General features: G+C 41.0%; 1 protein-coding gene and 1 long non-coding RNA gene across 3 annotated transcripts in view; one reads left to right on the top strand and one right to left on the bottom strand.

Moving 5' to 3' along the window:
* Positions 1-3,697: 3,697 nt before the first annotated feature.
* Positions 3,698-7,977, top strand: LOC149454610 (uncharacterized). Its single transcript, XR_016314181.1, has 2 exons — positions 3,698-3,953; positions 6,218-7,977. It is a non-coding gene; the product is annotated as an uncharacterized LOC149454610 (long non-coding RNA).
* CEP126 (centrosomal protein 126) overlaps positions 4,140-14,336 on the bottom strand; it is a 98,225-nt gene continuing 88,028 nt past the window's right edge. For both annotated transcript variants that reach the window (XM_089687256.1, XM_089687257.1), the window contains 3 exons: positions 13,341-13,550; positions 11,353-11,417; positions 4,140-6,775 (listed from right to left, as the gene is read on the bottom strand). In XM_089687256.1, coding sequence (XP_089543382.1) covers positions 6,671-6,775; positions 11,353-11,417; positions 13,341-13,550 — 380 coding nt within the window. In that variant the 3' untranslated portion in view covers positions 4,140-6,670. The remainder of the gene's footprint in view (positions 6,776-11,352; positions 11,418-13,340; positions 13,551-14,336) is intronic.

Raw genomic sequence — 14,336 nt, 5'->3', positions numbered from 1 at the left:
ATTACATGGCCACATAGAGGAAGACCGAGTCTGTTACTGAGTGCTGACTATGGAGAGCACAGAGTACAAACCTATTAGGGCTCATGCATACAGGTTCATTGTGTTTATGCAGGATTTTGCTGACATGTCCAAGCTGTCCATATTCTCTTTTCATGTAACCTTTGTGCTAATGTTTACGTCACTGCTTAGGACCGACTCTTTATTTCAACCTTGTGTAGCCAGTGGTGCCGCCGCTGATTACACACTATTGATGTTTACTTGAATGTGTCATTCATATAGCAGTGGCACATGTGAGAATGACTATGGTTCATATGATTTTATGATTGTCACTAGTTTCAATGGTTTTATTTATACATATATATTTTTATAGATCTTTTGTGTTTACTTATATGTCAATTGCCCCTGTGACCCCTCCCCCTGCATAGGGGAGTGTCCAGGACAGCCCATGTGACCTTTGGTTCAACTAGTAGTGAGCATATAAAAGAGGGAGCAGACATTTGGTCAGTTGGCTCTGAGGAAGAGGCAAGTCCTCGAAACGCGTCAGTTATTGGATGTCTACACTCCCTATTGTGGACTGTTACTCAGCGCGGTGTTGACCCAGCTGTTCTTTTATGACGGCCTTGACTATATTGTCGTTTGTGAGTACAACACATACTTTATTTTTTATTAAACATTTTTTATGGTAATGCACTAGACCTGTGCGCCCTCTGTTTGTTCTTTCCTCATTCAGTATATCTGGATTCCCCCGGTCTGTTGAGGGCAGCAAGGTGTGCATGTTCCAGGACATTTTTAATGTGGTTGTAGCCTGCATCGAGTCCATCCCCAAGCGTAGGAGCATTTGTGTTTGCTGGTTCATACAGCAGTGGCACATGTGAGAATGACCTTGGCTGATTCTGAATGATTTTGCACATGCCTCACGAATAACTAATTAATTCAGGGGGAGATGTAAACATCAATAGCATGTAATCAGCAGCAGCCCCACCTCTGGCCACACATTGTTGATATTTACACGTCGGCCAATAGGGTCTATGTACACATATAAACATTAACACCAATGTTTACATCCATACAGCTAAAAATAGGATCTGCACGGGTCAATTGAATACAACCCTGCATTGTTTAGATTCGTAGAAATGAAAATGGTTGTATAGGTTCATATATTTTAAAAAATACCAAAATGTCATACTTTTTTTCTCTGTGCACTGGTTTTGAATAGAGCAGCCCCCGATTCTCTTCTCAGGTCCCCCACCAGTGCTCCAGGCCCTTCCCTTCTACCAAATGTCCTCAGAGCGTGCTGCTTGACCTGGGGGCACTAGTGCATGCTCGCTCCCGAGCCACCTATATGTATCTATGAGAGTGTGCGGCTCCCCCACTTGCTGTGATTGACCGCAGCGGGAGCCAATGGCCCCTGCTGCTGTGTCTCAGCCAATGAGGAGGCAGAGAGCCAGAAGAGCTTCTGCTCTTATGCACATTGCTGGATCAGGATTGGGCTCAGGTGAGTATAGGGGGGGGGAGGGGCTGAGGGGGAGCTGCACACTGATGATCTTTTACCTTCATGCACAGAATGCACTAAGGTAAAAAAACCTTCAGCCTTTAGAAGCACTTTAAGGATCTGTATGCAGCAAATATACAATCATATGTGACCATGTGCACGAGGCTAGGTTCACACCTATGTGGGTTGCTTTTTTCCAGTGCGTTTTGTGGAATGGTTTTAGTTTTTTTCTCACTCGCTTTTGATGATTTTTGGGATGTGTTAATGTTGCTAGGGGGAGGTGTCTGTTGTCATGCAGGAAAATGCGCCAAAAAATGCATGTACATGCATTTCCATTGTGGTCTATAGAACCAAAAACTCAACCTCCTGCAGGCAAAAAGTTCCTGAACCTTTCCAAAAAATGCACCAGTGGAAAAGGAACAGATGTGAACGTGACCTATAGGAAAACGCAGAGGTGTGACCCTAGCCTTAGACTGCACTGTCTATTTAGAAGCCCTGCACAACAAAAAAGTGACGGCAGGACTATGAAGAAGGAGACTGGGAGCACAATGGTGATCTGACTGTATATCTGTTTCTGTGACTGCAACTGAGCATTGCATTGCAATTTTTTTTTAACACTTCAATAAACAAAACTTTTTTTTTTTTATAAAAGATATAATTCACAACAATAACATCTGGTTTAAAATTTGAGCAAAATACAAAAATAAATGATATTTTTATGTCATCAGTCAACAAATCAGTATAACAAATCATGCATGTATCTTTTATAAAACACAACTTTATGTAAGGCTCACCATCTGACCATTCAACCAACTACTATGTTATTTGTAGGACCTACCTAAACAATTCATTCAATTTGTATCCAACCAAGCAGGCCTTTGCACTACTTACTTGTTGGTAGACATAAAGGAGATTGTACAGTGTATGGGGAGCCTTAGCATGTATTCATTTTTGAGGTCTGGATATACGAAAAGCTTGTGTGACGCAACATCATTGGAAGAACAGAAAGTATTTTAACAGTCTTGAAATAAATTCAAAGGGGCTATTAATATAAACCGCGTAATGCTTATGTTTCAAAAGTTATCTCATACAATCAATGTTACAATTTTATAGCGTTGGCTACAACAGTAGAATGGCACACTCAGCTATATAATGCCCAAACTATAATAATAAATACAAAAAAAATTAAATGCCACTGAAAAAAATGACAAGGGGACGGAAAACGAAATAAAAAATAGTTTTCACATTGAAAGTGAAAAGTCATAGTGCTTGTCTGCCTGTGTATGGAACAATCTTCCATTCATTTCTGGGATTAAAGCAGAACTCCAACCACCAAGGTTCATCCAGTGTTACTAAACCCACAACAGTAAAATCAGTCTGTATATGCAGTAAAGCATGCTGTCCAGGCAGAGAATCAAGGGTTATGCAGCCTCATGGGACAATCAGAATGAAATTTCCTCTTACAAGCTTTAACCAGTGCTCTGCTGGACACTGATAGAAGTCAGAAGATTGCTCTAACTGCTGATGAGAAAAGCTATTTAGCAGTTTATATTTACTAAAACAGTTGCATTTCCATGTTGTGTGTACTGTGGGAGACCAAATAGAGTGAATGCAGGGTCCTGGGTTTAGTAACACTTTAAGGCAAAAAAAAGTTATCTCTTGTAATGTTTACAGTGCCTCTGTTTACATTATAATCCATGATTTGCCGGATACTATGGAGCTGTGGGTTTGAGAACTGTGATTGTAACAGTGAAGCAATCTCTCTTTCCTCTACCCCTGTTCATTCACCAAATGCCTTGCATTCTGTTCACATAATACGCACATACACACACGCATTGAGCGTAGTTTATACAAATATGGGAGAGGTCACGGATGTTAGCAAACATGCAATGGCCAAGCAAACATGCAAGAGGGTTAGCTATTACTAGGGGCTCCTTGATCTGTGGCTGTATGGTCACCAATTAATGGTGTCGGCATAGGGGCTAATGACAAGAATGATCTTTTTAGCTATCTGTAAGTGTGTGTGTGTGTGTTGTTTACACTGGCCATCAATGTACGTGACTTTTTCCCACTGACCCCCCCCAATTAATTTGTTTTAGCAGGGGTTCCCAACACATGAAAATTATTTCAAGGGTTCCTCTGGGACAAAAAGGTTGAGAAAGCCTGGGTCTTATTCTTAACCTGTGCTTTGTCCATACAGGTTCACTTTAATACGGGCCCCATCAGCAGCTCATGCACACCTCTCCCTTGCTCCCCACCACTCCATTCGACTGACAGGAGTGAAGAAAAATTCTTGGTGTTTTCTTCAGATGTGATTACATATGTGACTCCTCACTTTCCCATATAACACTGCTGGTGCTTGGCTGGTCAGTCTCCCAGCGGCCAGGAAGACCATCCTCAGCCCTGTTCAAGCTGTGCAGGATAACTCTCTTGCTCCCAGCGATGGGAAAGCGAATGGAAGGTAAGTGTGTGCAGCTGGTAGGGCTGGCATCTAAGCGAACCTTCTTCAGGAGTTCACTTTAAGATCAGACTGTTTTTTCCGCGTATTTCCAAAGTACTTTAATCTGCACAATCTGATATTTACTATTACAGCCCAATGGAATCATCTTTGCCACAACCAAGAAAAAAAGCACTATGTACTGCAATATATCGGTACAATTTTACTGCCTGGACAGGCAACTTTTCTGGATTCGTGATGTTATCTACACAACACAATTCCTAAAACAGTCCTTATAAAAATATGTTCAAAATGCATAAATAAATAAAAAAATTCCCTATATTCCCAAACAATGATAATATAAAAACCAAGTTTCAGTGCAAGGATATACATACTGTATATCATAGTTATTTCCTGCTGTTTATTTTCACAGATTGATAACAATGTCCCTTTCAGTAGGTCTGCTGTCCATCCTAAAAATGGTTTGCTGCTTTAAACAAAGTCTGTTCGTAAAGGTTGTATGATTCTGAAAATATTCAGCAAACTTTAAAGTAGAACTATAGGCAAAACTTTTTTTTCATTTTGGAAAGAGTAAGGGAGGGTTACAACCCGTCAGATTTTTTTTCACTACCTTTGTCCCATTGCAGAAATTTCTCACTTCCTGACTCATAACAAAATAGGAAGAGGGAGGAAATCCCTGCAAATTAAGGGAATTGCTTGGGGGCCCCGGGTCACCAGAACAAGTGTTCCCATTGGAAAATTTTCCCTCTGTTAGTTTTCTGGGCACAACCCAAAATTTGGGATTTTCTTTTACTTTCACTTTCAATGATAATGGTAAACAGGACAAATAGAGAGGGTGAATCTCCCTAATGGGGGTGCAGACAGCAATAAAAATTGAAAAGGGGTTCTAATCCATCTCCATTCTATCCAAAAAATATTTTTGCCTTTAGTTATACTTTACTGCAAATCCATAAATGGAGAACCTATAGAGGCTTATAGAAGCAGGGCACGGGATAAAAATACTAATAGACATTCTAAGGTAAAAGATGTGGTTCCTGCTACTGTCAGTCAAACTCCTGTGAGGAGGGAGTGGGGGTTGTGGCTTGCCCATGCTGTGTGTATCTATGGACACACACAGCCTGGCTCAGAAGTACAACCACACGGGTTCCCTCTTAACACACGGTTTGCTAAGGGGGCACTTGGAAGGAAAAAGAGTAGACAGCACCAGTGGGGGCCGCCAAAGAGGAGGTAAGTGACAGCTCTGTGTAAAATCGTTGACCAATGCAGGCACGTATAACATCTTTTCTACTTTATGAAAAAAAAAAATAGTCTTTAACATCACTTTATTGCATGTTACCTGCATTGGCATGTGGATTTGCCTCTCATTTTGACAAACCAAAGCAATTCCTCTCCAACACACATGCATTGCAGCGCAATCCAGAGCATAATGCTCTACCATACCTTGTAGTGCGCAGCATCGGAAAAATACTGCATGTGCATTTTTGTGGTCATTCTGGTGCGCTGAGCTTAATACAACGCACATGAGCATGTGACATGACGCACGTTACTGATGTACATTAATATAATGCACAAGAATGGCAAAGTGTGAATGGGCCCTGAAACAATGACATTGCCAATACACTTCTTGGTTCCCTGCAACCAAATATTTAGAAATGGGGTAGAATAAATGAAAGCGGCATTTTGCTGGAATGTCCACCAGAATCGTTGGAGTTTGGTTTATTGGAACATTTGTGATCTAGAGAGGTCATTCAAGCCGTCTCTGTGTGTGTACACACTGCTTCCACTACTGCTAAAGGAAACATCAGCTATACTGATTTTGCTGGACTTGTGCTAATTCTTAAAATGCTAATACAAGAACATCACCCTATTGCTGAACTCCAGCCAAATACCCTGAAATAGGGAGTGGTTTTATCTGCCAATGTGTGCCTTGTCTGTACAACTGTTTAGCCAGTGTTGTGATCCAGACAACTGGCAGACACATTGCCAGGTCCCTGACCCTCATTCCACAAAAGCAATGTGCTTTACCCTACTGTATGCATATGCACAATGTTAGACTGACAACACTGCAAAGCGCAAGAGAGCCCTGTCTGACTCAAAGCATGGCTCCCTCTCTCCCAGCCTAAGTGCTGCTATACACAGGATTGCAGGAAGATAATATGAAGGCATAACTAGACAATGTTATACCTGATTGGCCTTTAGTTTTAATTAGCTGACCTTATTTGTTTAACATCACTAAATATACTCTTTTATTATGATTATTTTTCTAGAAACAGTTAACTTGTCCAAGTTGCCCTCCTAAACAATGTGTATGCACTCACCCCTCCAATACATCTACTGGCACGTCGATATCTGCACTGCATTATGGGAGTCGAGCTGTTTTTCCTGGTTCAGGATTATTCAGCTGACATGATGAAGACAAAGAAATGCCAGAGACAGCAATTAATATCTGAAAATATCCATCCTGACTGATGTGGACATGGAAACCCAATGAAAATATTTGATGTAAATGACTGTGGTTCTGAAGCTGCAATGCAGTTATATGGCTAGATAAAAACAGTGCTGTGCTGAGTTTTTCATTATGGATTAAGAACTGTACATAATGAACACACTAAAATATATAATATAAGCGTTTCAACAGAAAACAGAAAAACATTGTACAAAACATTTATAAATACATATATACAGTACATTGCTGTATGCTATGACAGTATGAAAAGTAGTTAGTATCTTCTCTGCAGCCGCGTGCGAGGGTCGGCAGACAGGCTGCGGTATTTGTGCGTTGGTACTGCATTTTCCACTGGCTGAGCTGGAATATGGTGGATGCTCTAAAAAATAAAGGCACATATAAGTTTTCAAAGAATGACAATGTTAAAGCTGAACTTTTATAAGGACAAGAAATACTAGGCCTGATCATTAAACTATCTGTAAACTTAAGTCCTCATGCACACGGGACGTTTTTACAGCGGCTGTTTTTGGCTTCTGACGTTTTTTTCTACAGCCAGTAAACCCCCCAGCATGTTATCCTATGTGTCCATGCACACATTGACTGTAATCAACGTTTTTTTGGCTGGGACTTTTTTTGGCTGGAAAAAAAACCCAGGACTAGTGGGTTTCTATAGGAGTTTTTTTAGCTGTAAAAACACTCTTAACGCTGAAAAATGCGGGAAAACATCACAAACAGGCGTTTTTGGACTTACTTTACCAAAAAAAAGCTAAAACGCAAACGTGGGAAAACGCAGCTAAATGCAGCTAAACGCAGTAAAACGCTGCTAAACGCTAATGCAAAAACTCTAAAAAAAAGCTGAAAAACTTACGTTTTTAACGTGACTTTATACAGATAATATTACCAGCGTTGTCAAAACGTACAGTGTGCATGAGGACTAAGGCATGTCAAATGGCAATGCTTACCTATTACCTAAGCAGGTCATATGGCTGAAAATGTGAAGGGATATCTAATACCATTATTTTCTGTGTGGTCTAGTGATCAATCCAGTTAAAGAGGTGGTGACTGCAGGAGTTCCCCTGTGTGGGGCATTATTGACATGTATAGATATCCTTACTAACTAATTTCTCTTTCTGGTCCGGTGCAATGTCTGGAAGAAAGGGGAAAACCTTACTATACTTGTTTTATTTATTTGTGGTGTGATGGTTCAACGTATACTGTATATACATTGGGTTGGTCCATATGAAGAAATATTTCTCCAGTCTCTGCATATGCATCCTTGAGAAGGTGGATTTTGCTCCAAGAAGCATGCTGGATGGACACATCTACATTTGCAGTATGTCATACTAATATATGTTGATAATATCATACTGACATTATGGGGGAGATTTACTGAAACTGGTGCACACAGAATCTGGTGCGGCTGTGCATAGCAAACAATCAGCGTCTAATTTCTGGTTGTTCAATTAAGCTTTGACAGTAAAACCTGAAAGCTGATTGGTTTTTATGCAGAGCTGCACCTGATTCTGATTAGCAAATCAACCCATATATATCTGTGAACTATTAAAATTGGCTTTCATTTCAGACATTGAGAGGCTTCCTTTATTTAAATAATATTCAATAAAGAAATCTAAAGTGTTTAAAAAATTGTTGTCTGTAAATATGTGGCACATAATACCCCAAAACAATGTATAATATGGCTTAGCATTGAAAGTGTATGTAAATCCTAATAATAATCTTCTCTTATTTACTCCTTGTTGGTCTGCTAAATACACTCTTATTAGCCCTGCCCAGTTCACCTCTTTGGCCTACAGAACATCTTCTATTTTATAGTGATGAGGAGAGGGGGAGGTGCTGTGTAGTCCTAAACTCTTCCTGACCTAGGGTGACAATGCTGCTCCTACAGTGGGCCTTGTCACTCTAAGACAAGAAGTGTGTTTCTGGCAGGATCATCAGATGAAAAATTTGCACCTACCGAACATTTCTTTTCTGGGAGTCCACTGAAGGAATTCTTTTAAATTTTTATACTGCCCTCCCCACATCTAAAAGACTATTCAAGACCGCTTACTGCATTTGAGAAGCTCTGCTTTACAGACATCCCCCAGCGGCATGTTATATCTAAGCTCTATTCCTATCTTGAAAGTACTACCACATCTCATTCGCGGAAGACTTGTTCAGCCTGGCAACGTGACCTACAACTTCAAATCTCACCAGAGGACTGGGACCACATTTACGACCATATGCATAAAGGCTCCATTTGTGTCTCTACACAAGAAGGCAATTATAAATTATTTTCCAGATGGTACAGAGTTCCATCTGTGGTTCGTAAATTTGATCCTAACGCCTCAGATCTATGCTGGAGATGTTCCCGGGCAACAGGTACTCTTCTACATATCTGGTGGGACTGCCCGCGGCTGCAACCCTTCTGGAGAAAAGTTTTGGACATAATAACACAAGTAACTACATACACCCTAGACTTTACCCCAGCACAGTGTCTACTTCATCATTCCTCACTTTCAGTGAGGACTTATCGTAGGTCGCTTGCTTTACACATGATAAATGCGGCAAGACAGTGTATTCCGATCCATTGGCGATCGGAATACGTTCCCACCGTGCGAGAGTGGTTTCTTAGGATCATCAGGTTCGCAGAGATGGAGGAGCTGATTTCAGTGGCAAAAGAACACCCCGAGAGATTCAGAAAGACTTGGGCGTGTTGGAATCATTTCCAAACTACCGATACTTATCATTGTCTAATGAAGGAATGAGCGAGAGGAGATTTGGTGACACGGAAACCCCTAGAACGTTCACCTCAGGAATAGTTACATTACGGGACTTTAACAAAATTGTATTTCTAAGTAAAGATTGAATCTGTCTCAGCCTGGAAGCTGCTAACTGATATGTCTGGTTTGGTTATGCCTATTTAGTTATATATCTCATCCTTCCCCCATTCACCTCCCCCTCCCCCCCTCCCCCCTTTTTTTTTTTTTCTCTCTCTCTCTCTCTCTCTCTTCCTCTGTATTCGTCCCCTGTGTCCCTCCTCACCCCACTATGATATTTTTCCTCATACTCATTCTCTTCCTCCATTCCCTTGCTCGTCTCATTCCCATCTCTTCTTTCTCTCAGTTTCACCTCTTTACCGTATTCTAACTAACTATATTTTTCATAAGGTACAGAGTACTTACAGACACACAGGTGTAACAATACTCCTCAAATCTAATCTATAATGTTCAGGTACGGAATCCTAAGACATATATGCCTTGAGTTGACACGACTATTGTTATATACCTCACTGTCCTGTCTCTTTAGATCTCCCTACACAAGGGCTATTGTACCCCGTCTTTCTATATATTACATACTGCTAACATCATTGCTATGGGTATATACTATGCCTTCCTCTTAGGACTGTATTTCAGGTTGTGCTACGATTTACTTATATGTCCTGAACCCGTCTGCGTTACGGGAGAACATGCTTAAAGACTTGCGCGGACTGCGATCCGTATTTGTTTATGACTTGTTATGCCTTTCATATCTCAATAAAAATTTCTTGGGAAAAAAAAAAAAAAAAAAAATTTTTATACTGCCAATTACAATGATGGACACGAGCAACAAAAGACACCAGCACAGGGTAACCCTATCCACAATCATTCTGCCTCAGTCAGTACTGACAGCAAAGAAGTAAACATATAAAAGGACCCCAAGAAAAGGATTTTACAGCAAGCACAAAAATCCTATTTTCTTGAAGTTTACTGAGGGACACGTGAATTCCTTAGTATTTTCTAAACTGTTAGGATGTCCAAAAATAGTGCAACACAGGGGAGGGCATCACAGAAACAAAGGCTAACAGGCCTAATTAAAATAAAACTGGGGATTACCAGCAGCTCAAAGAGCTGCCTGAAGGACCCAATGCCCGGAGCTGGTATCAGATGAGGTCTGAAGATCCATCGGGTGGAGCTTAGCAAACAAAAACAAAAACAAGAGACCAGGTCTTGCCTCAATGGGACATCTGATTCCACCATGGTGGTTAATGTATGCCACTTTCATGACAGTGTCCGACTGAATCCAGATTGGATGAATATCCAACAGTTTACCGATGCAGAGACAGTCAAATCAGCTGAAGTTCCAGAACTGGTGTCTGATGATGTCAAACATGCTGCCAGGCTGCCCAACCAGACAGGCTGGCAAATGAAGGAATTAGGATCCAGGACCTGGCTTCTTGAGCCACCAAGCCAGGAAGAACCTGGTCCTCAGTGCCAAATTATGTGACTTGGTCCATGATGACAGGTCGTAGCGAAGGAGAGGTCTTGAGTGAAACTAAACAAATGGAAATGTCTCAAAGGAAGCTACCGTCAGGCTCAAGACTCTAACGCAAAAGTGGAGAGTCAGGCGACTCCTAAAATTGAAGGCTCAAATCTGAAACCAGAAAGTCTAAAGTTTCTCCAGTGGAAGAAACATTTTGGCCTGAACTGTGTCCAAGAGTAGACTCAGATACTTCTAATGTGAGGCATAACCTCTTCAGAGATGAGGTCAGATAACCTATTGCAGTTCTGTTCCTGATAACAGAGCAAAGAATCCCCAGTATACTGGCCTGACCTGAATAGTGGATGTAGTTATGGTTGCCACCTCATCCCTTTAAAACCGAACACATATTAATTACACAGGTTCTGTGGCTGATTAAGGTGGTAATTAAACTCACTTAGTGCCTTCTCGACATTAAATTAGCCACAGAACCTGAGCAATTAATATGTGTTCAGTTTTAAAGGGATGAGGTGGCAACCTAGATGTAGTTGTCGATGGCAGGTCTGTTGCAGACAGTATAAAACTGGGTATGGTGGTTATTATTAGGGTGGTCCTGTGCTGGCAAGTGGCTTTTTTTGTTGATGTGTCCATTTCTTCTGGCATCAGTGTGGAGAAGAAAGAGTTTAAACAACACTTGTTAGGTATTCTTAAATTAAAACTCACCAATGTCGATTTAATTGGAAAACCATTTGCAGCCCCTTGAGGTTTGGTCATTGCTTCTTGCACAGCTGAAAAATGCATATAAGCCAATTAGATTTTGTGTCTTTAAATGTTAATGTGAGCTTATTAAAGGTTTAATAAGAAGAATCCGGGCAGGAGGCACATCATACCAACTGTACGTTTTGGGCCTTGCGCTGATTTTTGTGTTCTTAGTTCCAGTTCACCCCAAGAATTGCACAGAACGTGCTGTGTGTTCCTGTGCAAATCACATGCGATCCAGGTGCAGTGTGATTTCAGCCCATTCATTTGAATGGGTTGAAATCACACTGGATTGCATCAAAAGTAGTGCATGCACTACTTTAACCCCTTCGCACCGACGTCACACAAATATGCGGCCTCACAGAACTGGGCTTTTTTCTGTGGGGCTGCAATATTGCGTACCTGTCTTTCTGCTGGGAGCGTGCTCCCAGCACAAAGACCGGGGCGTCACTTAGAGTCCTGAGTCCCATTCTAACGATCGGGACCTGGGACTCACGATTTCGGGTCACATGATCACTGTGATAGCCTCTGAGTGGCTATTGCAGTGATCAGTCACTGTACAGCCTGCCCCCATTGTTTTTTTTCTCTATGAATGGAGGAGAGATACATTGTATCTCTCTAACTCCTTGCATACAGAAATAAAAAAAGGTTTGTTAAAAAAAAAAAGATAAATAAATATTTAAAAAAAAAAGAAAAAAAAAAAGAAAAAATACCTAGATCAAGGTTTGATCTAGTTCAGTGCCAGGGTTAGTGTTTGGGTCAATGTCAGTGTCAAAGGTCAAGGTCAGTATTATTATTTTTTTTTTATTATTGGTATCAGGGTCAGTGTGTTTTAGGACAAAAAACAAAAACAAAATGTGCACTATTGTTTCTGGGCTGTACTGTGGGTACAAACAACAAATAACATACACATATATGGTATTTCTGCGATCATCAAGAGCTGGAAAATTTATTTTGGGTTGTTCTTTGGTGGTAGGTTACGGTAGTAACAAGAAACACACAGCTAAATTAAAAAATATATATATTTTTTTACTATTTTGGGCCAGTTTTCCTTTGATAATAAAAAGAATCAGGAGATATCCATTACCATTTACCACCAAATGAAAGCCCAATTTGTCCTGAAAAAAACACGGTATAATTCACCTGGATGTACAAAGTAGTTATGATGATATGGACGGTTTTACTAACACATGTCAACGTTGCAAAATTGTGCTTAGGCATTAAGATTTGTTTTACCCTTAGGCGTGAAGGGGTTAAAGATGCACAGCAACTGGATCGCATAGTACTACAGTACCATGCAATCGAGTACAGGCAAACGCACTGCATTTGCAATCTGTGTTTGGGGTGTCATTAAGTTAAAACTGACACCCGCTGCAGATTGCAGATGCAGTGCGTTTTGAACGTGGTGCAGGAAACGTACACGGAGCGAGGGTTTTCAGCACCGCATTCTGGGGTGAAATGGCCCTTTTTTTTTAGCTATACTTAGGCTTAAAGTGCTACAAGAAAGCTGTTTGTAAATACTTGCTGAATCAAATGCTCTTCAGATGAGCATTTACAAGGTAATATTAAGTAAAGTCACAAAAATCTTTGGGAAGGATCACTTGTGACAAAAGATCTTCGAACATTTTATGCACATTTTGCAACCACAGATATAACTTCTTATCCTGTGAAATACTAGTAACGCAGTGCTCTGTGTTGTAATTATTATTATACAGGATTTATAGAGCGCCAACAGTTTGCTGAGCGCTTTACAATATAGTGGGAGACAATACAGTTCAATACAAGAGGGATAGGAGGGCCTGATCCTTGGAGCTTACAATCTAAGACTTGACTGCACATCTAGGCTGCAATCTTTTTTTATGGCATATATTCTTATTTAATTATACTTTTTATGCAGTAATATTTTTGACATGAATATTATGGCAGTCTATGCCTACAAGCTCTGTACTTACTCTGTAGCCTCTGGTTAAGGCGATCAAGAGACTGGAGCAGTCTCTGTTCTTCTATAGACAGAGCAGTGTGTCCTGTGTTCGGGGATTTGTGGCTCTGGAGATTGTGCTTGTTTGCCTGCAATGTTTGCATGGCAGCTAAGATTTCTCCATCTGTCGCAGATGTTTCCACCAGATTCTCTGCCAGCATAAACTGAGCCGTGCTTTCTGAAACTACATACAGACAAGAACCAAATATAAACAAGAGCTTCATAATTGGGTATGACTAACGTTCTTATATCTCAGAACTTCTCCTCTCACGCTGTATACGTGAGCTTTACTGCAGCTCTTTTTTAGTTGGGTTTTTTTTTTTGCCATCTGTTTGCCGTTTGGGGGAAATTGTCTTCACTTCTTGCCCTTCAGACACAACAGCAAGTAAGAGGAAACCATTAACAAAAATAAGAAAAAACCCTACTTGGTTGTCCACAGAACAAGGGTTTCCATTGGGAAATCCCCTCTATTGTTTTGGTAAGCATTTCAAATTCCTCACTATTAGTCCCATTGACAATGGTCACCAGAACACATTTAGAGGGTATATCTCCCTGTGCCCTGGTGAACGCAGGCAACTGTCTATAAAAGGTTTTGATTAGAGATACACTTAAAGAAGAGTTCCAGTAAAAGTAAAAATAAAAAAAATAAAAGTCAGTGCCTAAAAAAACTGTAGCTGCTGACTTTAAAAAACAGTTACTTGTCCCTCGATCCCGCGGTGCCCCCCCGCAGCCAGTTTCACCAGCTGCCCTGTGTTCCCGGCGCCGGCATCTTCAATGTGGGCACCGGGGTGTGACAGCTTTAGTTTTCACCTGGTGCTCGCTGCGCATTGTGAATGGTCCTGTAGTCTTCTGGGACCTGTCATGTGTTCCAGAAGACTACAAGGGGGGAGGGAGGACAACATCCGCTTCCAATCGTCTAGGCGATCACAGTGGACGTGGGAGCGGGTACCTGTCAATTTCGGGTACCCGC

The sequence above is a fragment of the Staurois parvus genome, unplaced genomic scaffold (genome assembly GCF_062004578.1).
Source record: "Staurois parvus isolate SC_StPar_1 unplaced genomic scaffold, SC_StPar_1.0 ptg000422l, whole genome shotgun sequence".
Classification (NCBI taxonomy): Eukaryota; Metazoa; Chordata; class Amphibia; order Anura; family Ranidae; genus Staurois; species Staurois parvus.
This window is presented reverse-complemented; position numbering and strand designations above follow the sequence as displayed.